The following is a 20416-nucleotide window of genomic DNA, read 5'->3' on the forward strand; positions in this document are numbered from 1 at the left end:
GGCTCCCACCCAGCTGAACTATGGAAACACAGGCTGTAAATTTTTATAGCCCAAATCCTAGTGTCCACCACTTTCTGTGCTCTAGTCCCACTAGCTGCTCTTGGCCCTGCCACTCCTGGCTCCCCGGCCTTAGTGAGTTTGGGAAACATCCCTCCAGTTCAACCTTGGCACCTTCCCTTGGGCACACATTAGGTATTATTTCTCCTTCAGCTGAAGGCTTTGTAGCTATTGAAAGGCAAGGCATCTCTTGATGTGAGCCTTGAAGGACAGGTTGCATTGGGTAGGCAGAGAGAAGCTGGTAAGGCGTATATTGTCTAAGGGTCTGGAGGTGGGGTATAAGGGGTATACAAGTCATAGAGTTGGGGATAGGCAGAACCCAGAGAGGGGGAGAAAACTGGCCTGAGATAGAAGACCTTGCAAGGGAGAAGGAGGGTAGTAGCCTGGATGGTGTGAAATGCTAGAGGTGCATGGCTGGAATGGAGGGGGCAGGGCACCAGGCTTCAGATGCTTCTGGGTGCAGATGCAGATTTTCAGGATGTACAATATGGAGCATCCCCAAGGCAACTGTGTTGAGAGCCTGCGAGGCAGGTGAATGTGGATCCTCTACCCCCTCTCCTGACTGAGTTCACCAAGGAACAAGCTTTGTAAACTATTTGAGGGTAGGGGCTGTGATTATTTACTCTCATATCCTCAGAGCCTGGTGTTGAGGTTGGTGCTTTGTAGGCACCCAGGGACTTTCAAATGAATGAAGGGAGGGAGGGAGGAAAGAAGGATGGGTCCATAGTAGGACCTGGTGATGGGCTGGGAGCTCCAGGCAAATGTCAACCAATCCCTCTCCTGGGTCAGCTCCCAGGGGCTCACCCTTCTTTGCATTTCCAGCTCTCATGAGGTCATTGTGCACAGGAAAGCTCTCTCCTCTAATCTCCTCTGACCCTACTGCACCAGAGACATCAAGCCAGAATTCAACAAAGTCTCAGTCCAGATAAACAAGACAAAAGAAATAAGATTCGAGTAGAAGATCTCCTTCAAGGGAAAGTTGCTGTGTTTGTCCAAGACCTTTGTCCCATCCATGTATCATCCCCCAAGTAAACACTTCTTGTTCACCTGTTCATTAGATTTCAAGTGCAGTCCCTGGCCTGTAAGTCCCTACAATGATAAGTTTCTCTTATCATTGCACATTCTTCATCAGGAGGATGCCAGAGGAGCTCAGCCAACAGTTCCTCATCAGTAGCAGATTCTTCAGAATCTTGGGCACTACACAGATGCCCTTGAGCTCTTTGAATAAAGGCTGATTTTTAGAAAATACATTAAGACAGAACTTAAAAACAATAGATTGACTATAATCCAAAGACGAGTGTACCTCTAACCACAATTTTCATTTATTTTTAAATGTTTCCTTCATGGCCTTTCTTGTGGCTCACCCTATGCAGTTTGTGTATTTGTTGACAACTTTATGTGTTTTTAATATGGTTTTTGCCAAACTTGGTTTTTCCGAGACCGTCTTTTCTCAGAGGCTCAGTTTTACCGTCCTATCTGCAGTCGGCTACTTTCAGTGGCAGAAGAGGCCACATCTGCTTCCTGTAGGCCCTCTGGGCAGAAGCATGCGGTGGTGTCTCCTCCTGATCTGGGCCCAGGGGCTGAGGCAGGCTCCCCTCGCCTCAGGTAAGGCCTGAAACCCAGCAGAGCAGCAGGGAGGAAAAACAAGGCTAAGCTTGGTTGGAGACTTGGGTGCTTGTGTAGGGAAGACTCCAAGAGCATGCCACAGCTGCTTGAGAGAAAGAAATTGCAACTTTTAGAGTCCTGTGTACTCTTATTTAAGAAAGGACAATCTCTGAGAATGAGGTGGGGTTCTGTTTTTGGTGGCAGATGAAGGACTTTGCAGACTTTCGGGGTTGGAGGAGCCTGACTGGCCAGCACAAGAAGGAGCAGGAGAAGAAGAAAGGCTGGGCAGGAGGCATTGCCAGTTTGCTTTTAGAAGCTCATTCCTGCTCCAGCTTCTTTTCTGTTGCCTTTCAGGAACTTTCCAGGAAAATATTATAAGTTCTCTGTGAATTGAAAATGTCTTTTTCACAGATTCCAGAGGTTCTACCACTAGAGACTGATTTTTTGTTAAATTTATTTCTTCTATATTAAAAATTGGAGTCAAATATTTCTGAGGGAGGGGAACACAAATATTTAAAAACTGTGGTATAAATTAGTTTTTATGTTGCTTTCTGAACTATCTGAGGATGGAGATGTGCCCAGGGTTGCTGGGGAGAGGTTAAGTGCTGAGAGGGTGGTTATGCCTGGGAGAAGCAGGGTTTCCTGCTAAGCTTCCTTGGCTATTGGATTTCTTGGCTTTCCTGAAGGTTTTTTCAGGCACTGCAAATGACAATCAACCAAACAGCAAGGTTTTATTTCAAAGGATAATGCATCCAGCATAGAACTAGGCCGCAGGAAGAAACATAAAAACAAAACAAAATAAAAACAGAAGAGGTGGTATCAGCTGACAAGGGCTTATATTCTAAGTGGGTAGACAAAATAGGCCTACGAAAATAACAAGCTGGCCATGAAGCTACATAGCAGAATATGCGAGGGGGCAACGTGCTAAGTTGTGTAGTCATAAGCCAGGCATTTAGTAAGGTGCTAATTCTACAATACAGGCAGTGAATATGAAAGGAGAAGGGAGACTGAGATGGGCTGGGGCCTTCTAGGAGGCGGGGAGGGAGGGCAGCCTTGACAAGCCTCCCTGTGGGCGAGGTGTAAAGAGGGGCAGAAGTCAGCTCTGGAAGCATAGGGCAGTGGGTGGGGAGGAGATGGGCTGGGCTGGGCTGGAGTAGAGATGTGTGGAGAAGGGTGAGAAGACTGGAAAGACAACCTGAATGAGGGACTGGGAGCCTTGAATAACAGGCATGGAGAGGAGCGTCTCTTGAAATGGAAGAAACAGGAAATAATTACAGCCTCTATGGAGGAGCAACAGGATGGACTGGAGAAACTATCATTCCAAAATCCAGTTGGGGCCTCAAAGGCCCTTAGAATTTTTCTAGGAAGGTTGAAGGCCAGCTGCTGACCCAGGACTCACATGTGCTTTGTCCTCTTCCCTAGGAATGATGACAGGCACAATAGAAACAACGGGGAACATTTCTGCAGAGAAAGGTGGCTCTATCATCTTACAATGTCACCTCTCCTCCACCACGGCACAAGTGACCCAGGTCAACTGGGAGCAGCAGGACCAGCTTCTGGCCATTTGTAATGCTGACTTGGGGTGGCACATCTCCCCATCCTTCAAGGATCGAGTGGCCCCAGGCCCTGGCCTGGGCCTCACCCTCCAGTCACTGACCATGAACGATACAGGGGAGTACTTCTGCATCTATCACACCTACCCTGATGGGACTTACACTGGGAGAATCTTCCTGGAGGTCCTAGAAAGCTCAGGTATTCCTGCTGGAGCAAGTTGGTGGATAAACCTCTCCCTCTAGCATAGAAAATGCAATCCTGAAACACTGCACAGCAGGGCTTCTCAATTCGGGATCACATTTGAATCACCTGAGGAGATTTTAAATCATACTGATGCCGAGGCCTCACCCAGACCAATTCAATCAGAATCCCTAATAGCAGAGCTAAACAAGGGTAGGGTCTAAAAGCATTTCCAGGTGATTCTAATGGGCAGCCAATACTGAGAACCACTGTTCTTATGTAAGAAGCACATCTTACCTATATTTCCTAGGAAGACCAGTTGATGAGGTCATATGCAAAAGTTCCCATTTATTGGTTTAGTATAATTGGGCAAATTAGAATTAACCCCTAAGTGTATAAAGATTAGAGCTGGTTAAAAACAAAGCACAGCCTGTGCTAAGTTTGATTGTACAATAATTTACATTTGTGTGGTACTTCCAAGTTTCCAAAATGCCCTCATATTCGTTATCCACCTGCACATTTAAACCAATTCCCAGAGGTTAGAAAAGGATTCTTATCTTATTTGAGAGACAGTATAGCACCATGGTTAAAAGCTCAGACTCTGACACCAGACAGTCTGGGTGCAAATCCTGGCTCTGCTGTTGCCCTCAGACAGGATTTCTTAGCTTCTCTGTGTATCAGTTTTCTCATCTGTGAAAGGAGGATGAATATAAGACCTTATGCGATGCTAATGTAGGATTAAATTACCTACTACAAGAAAATGGTCTTAGAACAATGCCTGGAACATGGTAAGTCCTGTATAAGTGTTAACTATTAGTATGATTCCCATCTGTTTGATGCAGGCAGAAGCTGGAGCTTGGAGTTGCTCAGAGTGGTAGAGCTGATTTTAACACAGATGTTTTTGTTCTACTAAACTGCATCCTCAGAACTCCTATTTACTGCTGTCAGTTATGTTGAAGATTGTTATATGGTTGCAAAATATGTGTAAACTGAGAAGATAAAAGGTTACCTTAAAGTTTCCTTTCAAATGTTACTTCTTTTTTTTTTTTTGAGACGGAGTTTCGCTCTTGTTGCCCAGGCTGGAGTGCAATGGCGCAATCTCAGCTCACTGCAACTTCCGCCTCCTGAGTTCAAGCGATTCTCTCCTGCCTCAGCCTCCCGAGTATCTGGGATTACAGGCACCCACCACCACGCCCGGCTAATTTTGTATTTTTAGTAGAGACGGGGTTTCTTCACGTTGGTCAGGCTGGTCTCAAACTCCCGACCTCCAGTGATCTGCCCGCCTCAGCCTCCCAAAGTGTTACTTCTTAACTGATTTCACATAGGCCAAACAAAGACCGGTTAAGAGTTGAGGCTCTGGAATTGCACTGTCTGGGGTTGACTATTGCAGTTGACCCCATGAAGTCTGGGTAAATTATGTACTTTTTTTCTCAGTTTTCTTGTCGATAAAATGTGGCAAATAATTTCATGAGCTGATACAAGTAAGGTCTTACAACAGTGCTAGATAGGTAATAAGCTTAACTTCATAAGGGCTAGTTTTTATGCTATTTATTGGTTCATGGTTAGAGGAGGCCTGGGACAATAAGCAGGGCAGGGGACCTAGATTCTGGCAAAGTAACCAAGTGATGGCCTTGACCATTCTGGGCTCTTTACCCCAGTGTCATATGCCAGAGGACCCATCACCAGATGGCAGGACTGGGAACAGGGAGGGAGTTCATCAGGCAGAAGACCCCTGTGGAGTGGTAGTACCAGCAACTGAAGACCAAATGGGAGCTGTGTCTGGTTGCTAATCTCCAGGCCAGGCCATTCATGGATCGGTGGTCCTGACATGCACACTCCTCCCCAAGACCACAGTGGCACGGCTATTTCCCAGCCTGAACCTGGGGAAATGAAGGTGCAAATTTCTTCTCTGTGGCTCATGGACCCCTGGGGAGAGAGATCAGAAGATGTTCTATTGGACCCCTGTGCAGCCTCCCCACAAAGCCTGTATGTTTCCACCCTTTTGCCATTGCAGACTCCAGGGAACGCCATTGGTCACTTGGCTCTTCCCTCTTGTTTCTCAAGCAGTCAGTTGCTTATGTGGAATGCAAACTCTCCTTAATTACTTGCATTAGCACCAACCCTGGCTTCTTTTTGAACCTAATCTCAAACCTTAGTCCAAGTCCCTATCCTAACACTATCTGTAATATTTAAGCTATTCCTAACCTTAATGCTAAAATTTTACTTAACCCCAAAGTTAACCTGGTTAATAGGCAGAAGTTTTAAGTAACCCTTATACAGAGTCTGCCCCTTCCCCACCCTGCATGTAGTGATGTCATGCTTACTCAGGGCTGCTTCTGTTTCAAAGACCTTGATATCTTTGTTCTATGACCATAACTGTGAATGGAGACATTGGTGCTTTTATTTCAAACCAAAAATTCCGAATGAAGTTGATATATCTAATATCCCAAGTTCCACTCTGGTCCCAATTGTATCTTGAACTTATCCTTAAACCTAACCAAACTCATTATCATAATCTTCCCTAAACCTCAACATGCTTTTCACTCCATCTATCTTCATCTGTCCCCAAGGTGTAAGAGAACCCAGGCCTAACCCTGCCTCCGATCTGGCTCTGTCCCCAAACTGATCATATATCCTTTCCTGGTTTTATGGATAGCCCTCTGCAGCCCCTCTTACCTGCTGCAGTGTGTTCTCTATGACCCCTGTGCTTTCCATCTGTCCTCTTTCCTCCAGAGCTAACTGTCTAGCTATGGCTAACCAGGAGCCGTCCTGGCCAACTGTGACTGAGTCCCTCAAGGCAGGAGGAACGTGTTCTGGGGAATTTGAATTGTGCAGGCACCACCCTTGTCTTATGGATTGGATTCCTAAGCCATCTTTTAGCAACCCAGACCCTTAGTTAGAGGGATGAGATGTGAGGCTTCTGCCGCATCCTTTGAAGACTCCGCTGGATACCTGAGCCCTGCCTGAGCTGCTGGGGCAGCCTGGAAACCCACCTACAGCGCAGCATGCATGGGGGTGATGGTGTTCTTTTTCTCACCTTCTTCTTGGGTCAGATCGTACCCATCTCTTCAAAACTCCCCTCCTGCATCTTCTTGCTTCCACTTACATGTTATCTCTTAATGAAATTCACTAGTTCATGATTTCACTTATGCCACAAATATTTACTGAGCATTCACTATGTGTCAGATGCTGAGAAAACAGCAAAGGATAAGAGTCCAGAGCCTCATGCCCTCCAGGGTTTCACAGCCTAGCTGGAAATAAGTGTTATAGGCTTAAGGGAAAAGGTTACATGCTTTTTTTCATTTTTGTAATTTAATGTTAACTTTATTTTAATTTTGAATTAAATATTTTTATTGATATGATTTCATATTTGAAGTTCAATAAAAGAAAATATTCACTTTCTGAGTTTTTTTCTGGAACTACTATTTGTTTCATTTCATGATTACCAAAAATGATTTTGTCAAATAGAAGAAAGGAATGTTAAAATGACCCGCTCTGGTATCGAATATACAAGGTACACCACTGCTGAAAATATCAGTCGTTGATTTCATGATGGGCCGGATGGATACTCTGCTGTTCAAAGTGTTGGGCTTAAAGGCTCCAGTCCCATGGTTACACAAAGGGCTTGGCCAATCCTCCCCTCTCTGCCGTGAAGCTCAGGCTGCCCTGGGGAAATCAGCTTCACTTCTGGCTTCTGCCACTCATCCCTGTTTTTTCCTCCCTCTAGTGGCTGAGCACAGTGCCAGGTTCCAGATTCCATTGCTTGGAGCCATGGCCGCGACGCTGGTGGTCATCTGCACAGCAGTCATCGTGGTGGTCGCGTTGGCTAGAAAGGTAATGGCTCCGGCTGCACACCGCAGTCATGGGCACCCCCACGTCTGGCACCCGGGTCCTTTCAGGTTCTCTTTCCGCCCAGAGACCCAGATGTGATCTTCCCGAGTGCTCTTTGTGCCTTTTTCCTGGCATTTGTTCTGCCTATTAGTGCAGTTATTTATGCTCTTCCCTTGTCCCTCTCGTAGGGAGGGACCCCCTGGACAGCTGGACCTGTTTCCTACCCATCTTGCTGTCATTTGTAACTCCTGGTTTCTGCTTATCCCTTAAGCCACTGCTCTGAGAGTTTAATTTATCTACTATGATTTTGATGCATCGTGGGCATCTATATATGCTAGAGCTTTCTGCACATTAGCTCTTTTGATTATTACAACTCTCTGGTAGTGCTAGGTTACCCAGCATGTCTGTAGAATGAGAAATAAACACTCCAAAAATGTAGGGTTAGGCCAGGAGCTGTGGCTCACACCTCAGAAGCCACAGATATGGCTGGTGCTATTGGGAAAGTCAATGATCTGTAATATTTTCATTTATGTGTTGGCTATCACAATAGACATAATTCCACCCACTCGGGAGACTGTGGTGGGAGAATCACTTGACACTAGGAGTTCAAGGCTGCAGTGAGCTACGACTGCACTCCAGCGTGGGCAAGAGAGCAAGACTCTATCTCTAAAAAAAAAAAAAAAAAAAATTGGTGGTAAAGTGGGCATGGCAAGATCAGCAGGTTGTAAATCCTCTGTTTAGCTTAAGAGCTTATGTGGCTGAAAGAGTAATGAATGGGGAATTGAAAGATCTACTTTCTACTTTTGGCACTGAGTGTATGCTTTTAGGAAAGTTACTTAATCTTTCAAGGTCTTCATTTCCTTATATATAAAATGGGGATTTGTCTTAGTCTATTTTCTGCCGCTGTAACAGAATACAATTATTGGGAAATTTATAAAGAAAAGAAGTTTATTTGGCTCATGGTTCTGGAGGCTGGGAAGTCCAGGAGCATGGTGTATTTGGCGAGGTTCATCCCACGGCAGAAGGCATCATGTGATGAGTGCATGCATGTGTGAGAGAGAGAGAAATGAGGCCAAACTCATCCTTTTAATTAGGAATTTACTCCCATGATACCTAACCCACTCCTGAGATAATGGCGTTAATCCCTTCATGAGGGCAGATCTTCATGGCCTAATCACCTCTTAAAAGCATTACCACTTAATACTATTACAATGGTAATTAAGTTTCCAACACATGGCCTTTTGGGGGACACATTAAAACCATAGCTGTATTATAATTCGGCTTGCTCTATATCATAGAGTTGTGATGAACAAGTGGCATATTTCATGTAAAATCTTTATAAATAACAAAGAATTATATCAGTGAAATTTATGTCATCAGCTACTGGTATTGATTGGGAGGAGTGAAAGAATTTCCACTCCTTGTTTTGTCTGATCTCTTGGGCCCTTTAAGTCAGCTCAGCCCAGGTCACCTTAATTCAAGTCACCACATAAATATTTTGGGAAACACAAGTTTGTAATTTCTACCTTTACCCCAGACCCTCCACCTGAGATCCTAACCCACTTTTCCTCCAACTCTAATTCCATTCAATTAACAACTCAATTCTGCAGCCTGGTTGAACTGCAGTGGCTGAGACATGGCTGGTGCTATTGGGAAAGTCAATGATCTATAATATTTTCATTTATGTGTTGGCTATCACAATAGACATAATGAGGAAATGAACCCTCTATGGGAAGGTGAGGACAAGAGAAATGATTGAATAGAGGGGGGAGGTGAAGAAGATGAAAGTTGATCTCTTAGCTGGGAAGGGAGCTGCTATGGTGGTTGGTGAACAGGTTCTCTGCTGTTAGCAGTGTCCTGATGGTCTGGAATAAAAGAATCAAAGGCTCTTTAGAAGGAGCTGAACAACTTTTCCTGTTAAGGATTCAAGACTGGTTAATTTTCATTCTGGGCACCTGGACTAACTTTGGTCATCTGGAGGGTAGAGAAAGAGAAAAAGATGAAGAGACGTATTGAGTCCTGTTGCTCCCTTTCTACAGTGTTTGATTCCCCAGCCCTCTCTGACATTTCCACTGCTTCCTGTGTAGTGTGGGTCCTCTCTGCATCTTTCCTGTGCTTTGGCTATAGTTGTCAGTCTTCTGTCTCTCTCTCCTTGCTCAAAGCATTTTATAGTTGCATTATTCAGGGTTCCAGCAGGGAACACGTAGTACTCAAACTGGGTTGTTTGAAGACAGTTTAATAATAGGATTTCCAGAAGTCTAGTAGGATGTAAGGACACCACAAGGAGGAGTAGCAAGGTGTTGTAACCATTCCTAGTTCTTCAAAGGGTAGGGGAGGGGCTAATTATTGGAGCCTGGAAGGAGAGAGTTATGTGGAGGGGTCTCCTTCAGAAGTGCTGTAGTCTTTGCTGGAGGGTCACAACCAGTCCAAGGCCACCCTGCAGAAAGAACAAAGGGAACTACATACCCTCATCTCATTCCTCTCTCCATTCCCCTACTGTTGCTTTGCATTGGCTGACCTCAAACTTAGGATGGAGGATAAGGGGACTCATTGATGTAGTACATTTAGTACAGTCTTCATAGGGCACAGAATAGGGTGGAGAAGGTTAGAGAGCAGAGCCAAGAGGCAAATGGCTGGTATCCATTCAAGTAGTGCTCATAGACATGAACACTGGACAAAGGATCCTGACTTTCCACAGGGTTGGCTGGCTTCAGCCTTCTCTCTTGTAGTCTTGACCTCTTTTGATTATGTATGTAAGCAATACCCTTCTTGGCTGCCCAGCTGTATCTCTCCTGGGCACACTGTGCTCTATTAACCATTTTAATATCCCCATGGATCAGGCTTTCTTGGCTCCCATTGAAGTAATTACATCCATTTTGTTTCTTTAAGTGCTGCTATCTGTTCTGTACTATTTTGGGATCTCCTCATCCTCATTGCTACTAGGAATCCAGTTCTGTAAAAGCATCTCCTATTTTAGCCCTAGCCTATAGAGGAGAGATACCACCAAACTTCTCAATGATGCTGGAGCTCCCCTAGCACATTCTTTTCCAGCTTAGTAAAAAGGATATTCTTTTTCTTTTTCCTTTTTCCCCTTTATTGTTGCTATTATCTTAAGGGATGTTCTCTGGATCTTCCCTAGAAAAGTCAATATAATCAGCTATTGGATTTTGGAAATTATTCAGTACAGGGATTGGCAAAATTTCTCTGTAAAGAGGCAGATAGTATATCTTTTTGGGTTTGTAGGTCATATAGTCTCTGTTGCAACAATTCAACTCTGCCATTGTAGTGTGAAAGTGCTATAGATTATATATAAATGAATGACTATGACTCTGTTCCAACAAACCTTTATTTATAAACACTAAAATATTAATTTCATATAATTTTTATGTGTAATAAAATATTAGTTTTTCTTTCTATAAATTTTTATGTTTTAATTTTTTATATATTTTTTATTTCAATAGGTTTTTGGGGAATAAGTCCTTTAGTGGTGATTTCTGAGATTTTGGTGCACCCATCACCCGAACAGTGTACAAAAAGTCCATTAGTCCCTTGTATCATTCTTAACGCCTTTGCGTCCTCATAGCTTAGTTCCCACTTCTGAGTAAGAACATACAATGTTTGGTTTTTCATTCCTGAGTTACTTCACTTATAGTAGTGGTTTCCAATTCCATCCAGGCTGCTGCAAATGCCATTATTTTGTTCCTTTTTATGGCTGAGTAGTATTCCATGGTGTGTATATATATATATATATGTATACATATATGTATATATATATATATGTATACATATATGTATACATATATATACATATATATGTATATATATATACACACACACATACACACACACACACAGACACACTACAATTTCTTTATCCACTCATTGATTGATGGGCATTTGGGCTGGTTCCATATTTTTGCAATTGCAAATTGTGCTGCTTTTTGTATAATGACTTCTTTTCCTCTGGATAGATACCCAGTAGTGGGATTACTGGATTAAATCGTAGTTCTACTTTTAGTTCCTTAAGGAGTCTCCACACTGTTTTCCATAGTCATACTAGTTTACATTCCCACACACAAGCAGTGTAAAAGTGTTCCCCTTTCACCACATCCATGCCAACATCGGTTATTTTTTTATTTTTTGATTAAGGCCATTCTTACAAGAGTAAGGTGGTATTGTGTTTTGATTTGCGTTTCCCTGATGATTAGTGATGTTGAGCATTTTTTCATATGTTTGTTGGCCATTTGTATATCCTTTTCTGAGAATTGTCTTTTTATGTCCTTAGCCCACTTTTTGATGGGATTTTTTTTTCAGCTGATTTGTTTGAGTTCTTTGTAGATTCTGGATATTAGTCCTTTGTTGGCTATATAATTTACAAATATTTTCTCCCAATCTGTGGGCTGTTTACTCTGCTGATTATTTCTTTTGCTGTGCAGAAGATATTACTTTTTAAAACTATTTTTGTTTTAAAAAACACTTAAAATATAAAAGCCATCTTTAGTTCAAGGGCTGTAAAAAACCAGCAGTGGGCCATATTTGACCCACAAAACTCAGTTTGCCATTTCTGATTTAGTAGGTTTATTCCTGACCCACAAAACTCAGTTTGCCATTTCTGATTTAGTAGGTTTATTCTCTGAGCATTTTGTTCCCCTTTTCCATAGTTTGCCAAAGCAGTGTTGTCATCTCTATTGACAGCAGTATATCAGAATCATCTCCTGGGGCACTTGTGAGGGTGTTAAATATTGAGCGTTCCAATATTGACGCATTATCCCTTATCCAGTCTTATGTTCTACCCCCTACCACAATCCATCACCTTCAGAATTCATGCCTAGGCATCTTCTCCCAGTCTCTGCCAGTAGATGTTAGCCAGGTCCTGTAGTATATAACCTTTCTATTATCTTAGCAGACCCAGCACTTCCTCCATTAGCATGGGCTGAGATTTTATCCTAATTACGGGCCTGATGGACAGTAGGGGAGGCAGAGGCAGGGCCCAGCAGGGATTCTCTTCCATCAAGGGGAAGTGGGCCACTTCTGCAGCTCCAGATGGTATAAGAGAAGCAGGTGGTTCCTGGCTCTCAAATGCATCTTTCCAGGGATCCTCATTCCAAGTTTCAGGAGACTCCTCCTCTACTATCAAGATGCTAGCTTTGGCATAGAAAATTTACCTAGGCTTAGAATCAGCCTTCTTTAAAGTCCTGTCCCTCTTACAATTAGCTTATGTACCTGGTCTTCAGCTGTGGATAGATGAGTGTCTTTAAAATGCTGCCAAGGAGGAGCTTTAACTCTCACACTTTGAGTTGCTGATAGATCTGAGGCTGTCATTTTCTCACTTCAGTCCATCGGTGCAATTTAGCAAAAGTCAATTTTGAGTCCTAATATTAACTATTTACCCTATACTGTTGACCCAATTCCAGAGTTCTAACACTAACTATTTACCCTATACATCTCAAATGTTAGAGTCAGTGCACCAGCTCATAGTTCCCATCCATCTCTGTCCCATCTCATTTCACCACCAGTCATGGGTTTGTGTTGCCATCTAGCAGGTGAGTGATCCCATTCCACAATCCTGTTCTTACAGGCTGCCTTCTGGGACTATTCCCAGCAGCAACTGTTTTAGATCAGGTCCCCGGAAATAGAGCCTGACATGCAAATTTTGGTGAGAGTGACTTATTGGGACAGCTCTCAGATGAAAAGTAGTGAAGGAAGCAGTATAGGGAGGGCTAAGGGAAGAAAGCTCAGCATGGATATGGTCTCAGCTGGAGACTTGGCTGAAGCAAGAATTGTACAGAGTGGGTTGAACTTTTAGGCAGGGAGCTGGCATTTTGGAAATCCACCTAGGTCAGTCATTACTTCTGGCTGCTCACCAGCGAGGGTCCAAGAGCAATTCTACAGAGAAGGGGCTGCTGTGAGCTCACAGCGTACACTCCCAGCATCTGGAAAATGGGAGTGCTGGTCAGGTAGAGAGATCTGAGCAGGAACTGTACATTAGTTATGGGTCTCCGGAGGGACAGAACCAATAGGAGATACAGATGGATGGATGGATGGATGGATGGATGGATGGATGGGTGGATGGATGTATAGATAGATAGATAGATGGATAGATAGATAGATAGATGAGGAGGGATTTGTTAGGGGAATTTGTCCAGGTGATTGTAAAGGCTGAGAAGTCTCACCACAGGCTGTCTGCAAGCTGGAGACCTTGGGATGCTGGTAGCTTGGCTCAGTTCAAGTCCAACAGCCTCAGAACCACTGAGGCTGTTGGTGTAATTCTCAGTCCAAGGCTAAGGGCCTGAAAACCCAGGGTCAGGAGCACTGGTTTAAGTCCTGGAGTCTGAAAGCCAGGGAGCCTGGTGTCCTGATGTCCAAGGATAGGATGAGAAGAGTGTTTCCCAACTCCAAAGAGAGAATGTACAATTTTGCCTCTCTTCTGTTTTGGGAAAGGCAGGCCTCCAGGTGACTGGATGGTGCCTGGCTACATTTAGAGTGTATCTTACCCACTCACTTCACTCAGACTGACATGCCAATCTCCTTTGGAAACACCCTCACAGACACACCCAAAATGGGCTTTACTAGCTCTCTCAGCTCCCTTAATCCAGTTAAGATGATACCTAAAATTAGCTATGACAGGCACAACAGCATTCACTACAGACTTTGAGAGCCCATAGACTGTGTTATTTAGGAGCATGTTCTTTGGAATCAGACAGTCCTAGGTTTGGGTCCCAACTCAACCACTTGAGTAGCTGTACCACCTAACTTTGATGAACCTCAGTTTTCTCATCTGTAAAATGCCGATAATTATGGCATTGCCTTCATAAGGTCATGAGAAAACTTCAGTCAAATAATAATTACTGTAAGGCACTTAGAATTTTTCCTAGCATGTAAGCTGGAAAGGTGAGTGGGACCATCACAAGGGATGTTTTTGGAATCATCACAAGGGATGTTTTGGGGATCATCACAGTTTCTTGTGAGGAACGTAGTGAAATTATGGATTTTCCTCTTGGGCAAAATTTTCTATACAATTTACAAATCCCCTGAAATCCAGCTGTGCATCTCAGGTTAAGCACCCTCCTATATACAGTGGAGCCATTGAAGAGTTTTAGGCAGAAATATGGACTGACACAACTTTTGTTTTTGAAAATCACTCTGCTGGTGACCATGTGGAGTTGGACTAGAAGTAAGAGGGAGTCCAGAGACAGTGAGGATGAAGCCCAGGTGTGAGAGAAGACATGGATATAGAGATGGAAAAGAGGGAGTAGATTTCAGAACTGCCTAGGATTAAAATTGGATGAAGTTTTACAGATAAATTGAGTTGAACATTAGCCTCCAGATTTCTGATCAGCTGGTGCCATAAACCAGGGCAGTGAATATAGGGGCAGGAGTGGTTTGTTGGGGCAGGAATGTGATGGTGTCTTTTGAGACAAGTTGAGTCTGAGCTTGCCGTGGGTCATCAGGTGATGATGCCCAGTGGACAGGTGGACACCTGCATCTGGAGCTCAGGGCAGAAGACTGGGCTAGTTTAGATTAGATAGAGATTTGGGCATCTTCAGAGGACAGATGGTGGTTGTAGATATAAGAAAGTAGATGCTCATGAAATCACTCAGAGAGCATGTTTAGCATGAGAGAAAGCAGAGAGCAGAACCCTGGGGAACCCCACGGTTTGGGGAGCTGATGTGCAAAGAGAAAAGGGGCAGCCCTGGCTGAAGACGAAGGTGGGGGTTCAAAGGAGGAGAAGAAAATCAGGAGAGAGTGATGCCAAAGGATCCAGAGAAAGAGAACATTTCAGAAAGGAAGAGGTCGCCAGCTACTCGGGAGGCTGAGGCAGGAGAATGGCGTAAACCCCGGGGGGCGGAGCCTGCAGTGAGCCGAGATCGCGCCACTGCACTCCAGCCTGGGCGACAGAGCGAGACTCCGTCTCAAAAAAAAAAAAAAAAAAAAAAAAAAAAAAAAAAAAAAAAAAAGAAAGGAAGAGGTCGACAGAGTCAAGTGCAGTAAACAGTACAAGAAAATAGAGAATGGAAAGCTGCCTCACTAAGCTTAGTGAACGGGAAGTAACAAGGTGTGTGGCATGTGGTATATGTAGTAAGTGCAGTTTCCGTGGACTAGTTAGCATTTAAATCTAGCTGTAACGCGGTTGAGAAATTAAAGGCTAAGGAACTGGTGTTGGTAAGAACATAAGTTTGCTGGTGTGCATGTGTGTAAGAAAGGAAGAGAGAGATCACAATAACTCTCAATATATGTCATATTGGGGAGTAACTGTTGAATAACATCCCCACGTACTCACTTTGTAGTTTGTTTGTTTTTAGAAGAAAGCTCTCAGAATCCATTCTGTGGAAGGCGACCTCAGGAGAAAATCAGCTGGACAGGAGGAATGGAGCCCCAGTGCTCCCTCACCCCCAGGAAGCTGTGTCCAGGCAGAAGCTGCACCTGCTGGGCTCTGTGGAGAGCAGCGGGGAGAGGACTATGCCGAGCTGCATGACTACTTCAATGTCCTGAGTTACAGAAGCCTGGGTAACTGCAGCTTCTTCACAGAGACTGGTTAGCAACCAGAGGCATCTTCTGGAAGATACACTTTTATCTTTGCTATTATAGATGAATATATAAGCAGCTGTAGTCTCCATCAGTGCTGCGTGTGTGTGTGTGTGTGTGTGTGTGTGTGTTCAGTTGAGTGAATAAATGTCATCCTCTTCTCCATCTTCATTTCCTTGGCCTTTTCGTTCTATTCCATTTTGCATTATGGCAGGCCTAGGGTGAGTAACGTGGATCTTGATCATAAATGCAAAATTAAAAAATATCTTGACCTGGTTTTAAATCTGGCAGTTTGAGCAGATCCTATGTCTCTGAGAGACACATTCCTCATAATGGCCAGCATTTTGGGCTACAAGGTTTTGTGGTTGATGATGAGGATGGCATGACTGCAGAGCCATCCTCATCTCATTTTTTCACGTCATTTTCAGTAACTTTCACTCATTCAAAGGCAGGTTATAAGTAAGTCCTGGTATCAGCCTCTATGGGGAGATTTGAGAGTGACTAAATCTTGGTATCTGCCCTCAAGAACTTACAGTTAAATGGGGAGACAATGTTGTCATGAAAAGGTATTATAGTAAGGAGAGAAGGAGACATACACAGGCCTTCAGGAAGAGATGACAGTTTGGGGTGAGGTAGTTGGCATAGGCTTATCTGTGATGAAGTGGCCTGGGAGCACCAAGGGGATGTTGAGGCTAGTCTGGGAGGAGCAGGAGTTTTGTCTAGGGAACTTGTAGGAACTTCTTGGAACTGAGAGTCCCACACAGAAGGCCCTGGCACCAAGGGAGTCAGCAAACTTCAGATTTTATTCTCTGGGCAGGCATTTCAAGTTTCCTTTTGCTGTGACATACTCATCCATTAGACAGCCTGATACAGGCCTGTAGCCTCTTCCGGCCGTGTGTGCTGGGGAAGCCCCAGGAAACGCACATGCCCACACAGGGAGCCAAGTCGTAGCATTTGGGCCTTGATCTACCTTTTCTGCATCAATACACTCTTGAGCCTTTGAAAAAAGAACGTTTCCCACTAAAAAGAAAATGTGGATTTTTAAAATAGGGACTCTTCCTAGGGGAAAAAGGGGGGCTGGGAGTGATAGAGGGTTTAAAAAATAAACACCTTCAAACTAACTTCTTCGAACCCTTTTATTCACTCCCTGACGACTTTGTGCTGGGGTTGGGGTAACTGAACTGCTTATTTCTGTTTAATTGCATTCAGGCTGGATCTTAGAAGACTTTTATCCTTCCACCATCTCTCTCAGAGGAATGAGCAGGGAGGTTGGATTTACTGGTGACTGATTTTCTTTCATGGGCCAAGGAACTGAAAGAGAATGTGAAGCAAGGTTGTGTCTTGCCCATGGTTAAAAATAAAGCATTGTCCTGCTTCCTAAGACTTAGACTGGGGTTGACAATTGTTTTAGCAACAAGACAATTCAACTGTTTCTCCCAGGATTTTTATTATTATTATTTTTTCACTTTTCTACCAAATGGGTTACATAGGAAGAATGAACTGAAATCTGTCCAGAGCTCCAAGTCCTTTGGAAGAAAGATTAAATGAATGTAAAAATGTTGTTGTTTGCTGTGGCAGTTTACGGCATTTTTCTTGCAAAATTAGTGGAAATCTGTTGGAAATAGAACACAATTCACAAATTGGAAGTGAACTAAAATGTAATGACGAAAAGGGAGTAGTGTTTTGATTTGGAGGAGGTGTATATTCGGCAGAGGTTGGACTGAGAGTTGGGTGTTATTTAACATAATTATGGTAATTGGGAAACATTTATAAACACTATTGGGATGGTGATAAAATACAAAAGGGCCTATAGATGTTAGAAATGGGTCAGGTTACTGAAATGGGATTCAATTTGAAAAAAAATTTTTTAAATAGAACTCACTGAACTAGATTCTCCTCTGAGAACCAGAGAAGGCCATCTCATAGTTGGATTCCTGGAGACATGCGCTATCCACCACGTAGTCACTTTCCACATGTGGCCATCAACCACTTAAGATGGGGTTAGTTTAAATCAAGATGTGCTGTTATAATTGGTATAAGTATAAAATCACACTAGATTCTGGAGATTTAATATGAATAATAAGAATACTATTTCAGTAGTTTTGGTATATTGTGTGTCAAAAATGATAATATTTTGGATGTATTGGGTGAAATAAAATATTAACATTAGTTTCATGCTTCTTTTTATCTTTTTAACGTGGCTACTGGAAAGTCTAAAATTGCATATGTGGCTCTCATATTTCTATGGGACTGTGCTGCTCTAGTAGCTAAACCCAAGCCAAGCTGATACCCAGGGAGGGTGTCTATCTATGTCTATTGGTCTCCATTGCTTTTTCTTTCAAAATAGTGTTTGAGGAAGATTTTCCTGCTTATGATGTCTTTTGGGAAATATGTAGGGAAGCATCACAGAGAAGACTGAGGAAGGGGAACACTCAGTGCTGACAGGAAGCGATGCCAGGCTTTTCTGGGTCCCCTCGTGGATTCCCTAACAGGAGGAGCGAATAGACAAATCTATGAATGAGCATTCAAGGAGGAATACATTACTGATTCCCTGACCACATTCTAAGCCTGGGTGTACAAGTCTGATCTATAATCCTGAGAATTATACTAAACAAATGTGAGAAACTTTGAGTCATGGAGCTTTGAGATAGATGGTCTTCATGAGTGAACAGGACCTCACTATGCAATTTTATTTCCTGCCTTTTCCCCTTTTCATTTCTCACCACTGTGAGCCCCAGAAATGAGTCGTCATACACTCAGGTTCATTCAGATTCCATCAGTGCTGAGCTGGACAGGCAGGGAGGCTGGGTGTGAGGTCCACCAATGACAGCATTCTGGTGGGCACACCCCACCCCACAGAGAGGGGGCAATGGGCAGTGTGGCTGTCATTTGTGGGGTGTGAGTTTTGTTTAGTCTCCTGATTCTTTCAGGTGCTGCTTCATAGCTGTAACTGGTAGTTTCCCACACTTACTCCAAGTCACACCTGTCAAGAGGTACAGGGGAGCTTTTTGTGTGGCAAGAGCCTGAGCTTTCTGGAAGTCACAACGATATACTCAATGTTTGAGGTAATTTATTTGCATAAGGTAGCGTAGGACAATGCTATCCAAAGAACTTTCTGCAATTATGGAAATGCTCTATGTCTGTCCCATCCAGTATGGTAGCCATTAGCTGCATGTGGCTGTTGAGCACTTGAAATTTGGCTAATGTGACAAAGAAACTGAATTTTAAATTTTATTTCATTGTAATTAACAAATTTAAATGTAAATAGCAACATGTGACTGGTGGCTAGTATATTGGACATCCCAATTCTAGTAATTGCCTTGCATATAGAGAAAACACAGACAGCTGTGTTTATAGGACATTGGATGGCTCGCCAGTTGTTATGCATTTGAAATGGCTATCACCAGGAAGAAATTTGAAGGTTCTCCTTTACTCTCCTATATCCATCCTCTGATCGAGACAAACCATGAGGTCAAAGCAGGCTGTACATTTATTTATTTCAGGTTTTTTCAAAAAAAAAAAAATCTGAGGCAGCTAAGTGGTCCAGTTCATGTAAATAGGGCCAAAATTGTCAAGAAATTTGCAACTCATAGGGGTTATGCAGAAATAGACTGTCATCACAGGACTTACCATAGACTATATTCATTCTGACTTCATGTAGGCTGTAAAGAGCACCTTCTCTGGGACTAAAACTCTGATGGACTTCACAGAGATCAAAAAAGAAGTAATCATGGAGTGTAGTGGACAGGGAATTTAGAAACTTGGTCCAAGTGCTGAGCTCTGCAATTAGTTTCACGACTTTGGATAAGCCACTTAACCTATCAAAGACTCATAAATATTTCCTCATTTATAAAATGGTAATATTGCTATCTTTCTAAGATTCTTAAGAAGATGAGGCAGGAACGTGGCTGACTGCTTTGTGAGCTGCAAGATGCTGGGTTAATATTATTGTGTTCTGCCCCAGGAACACGTGCACCAGGTAATGCTAATGATGCCACAGAAGTTTTCATGGAGGCAACAAAACTGGCTTGGAGCAACTGAGGTATCTGAAATTATCTATCAATCAATGTTCTTAAAAACTGAGATATAAGGAAAGCTAAGAGTTGCAGATACAGCCTTGGGGTCCACAAGTTCTCTGCAAGCGTTTAAACATTGTGTGTTTTAAGTGAAATGATAATCTTTAAAGAAGTCATCTATATCTGGATGTTGATGGCCTTCTTAAAACAGAGTGTTGTCATTGGTTTTAGCCTCTATGTTTGTGTTTATACATATAAACTTGATTATAATCAAGTTTATTTAAAGGCACAGAAGCTGAATTTATAAATGATTCATTTACTCCCAGATGGGTGGAGCAGTGGAAGACTTTGCAGTAGTTGAACTAACAGGAAAGTGAAGCGATAATTGCTTTACTTTGCACACTGTAGTGTAGGGATGTTGTATTCAGAAGGGTGTGTGCAGTACACTTAACTTTGTGAGCCATGACTTAGATTCAGGAAAGCATCATTCTATGCACTCATTGTTATTGTAGACATTACTAATTTTATAGTTTTACTTGTACTTAATTAGTAACTTGTAGTTTTATAATTCTACAAGGGATATAAGCATAGTAAGTTCACTTGTCGTTGTGTTTGAGCCTATTTAAGAATGTCTATAATAAAATAAT

The 20416-nt window shown here is 43.0% G+C and overlaps 1 protein-coding gene across 1 annotated transcript; it reads left to right on the top strand.

Moving 5' to 3' along the window:
- The first annotated feature begins 1525 nt into the window (after positions 1 to 1525).
- On the top strand, positions 1526 to 17732 carry TIGIT (T cell immunoreceptor with Ig and ITIM domains). The gene is made up of 4 exons (XM_008950431.5): positions 1526 to 1662; positions 3085 to 3414; positions 7124 to 7230; positions 15531 to 17732. Exons 1-4 carry the CDS (start codon positions 1602 to 1604, stop codon positions 15765 to 15767), a joined length of 735 nt encoding a protein of 244 aa, XP_008948679.3. The 5' UTR covers positions 1526 to 1601; the 3' UTR covers positions 15768 to 17732.
- Positions 17733 to 20416: the final 2684 nt, after the last annotated feature.

The sequence above is a fragment of the Pan paniscus genome, chromosome 2 (assembly GCF_029289425.2).
Source record: "Pan paniscus chromosome 2, NHGRI_mPanPan1-v2.0_pri, whole genome shotgun sequence".
NCBI lineage: Eukaryota > Metazoa > Chordata > Mammalia > Primates > Hominidae > Pan > Pan paniscus.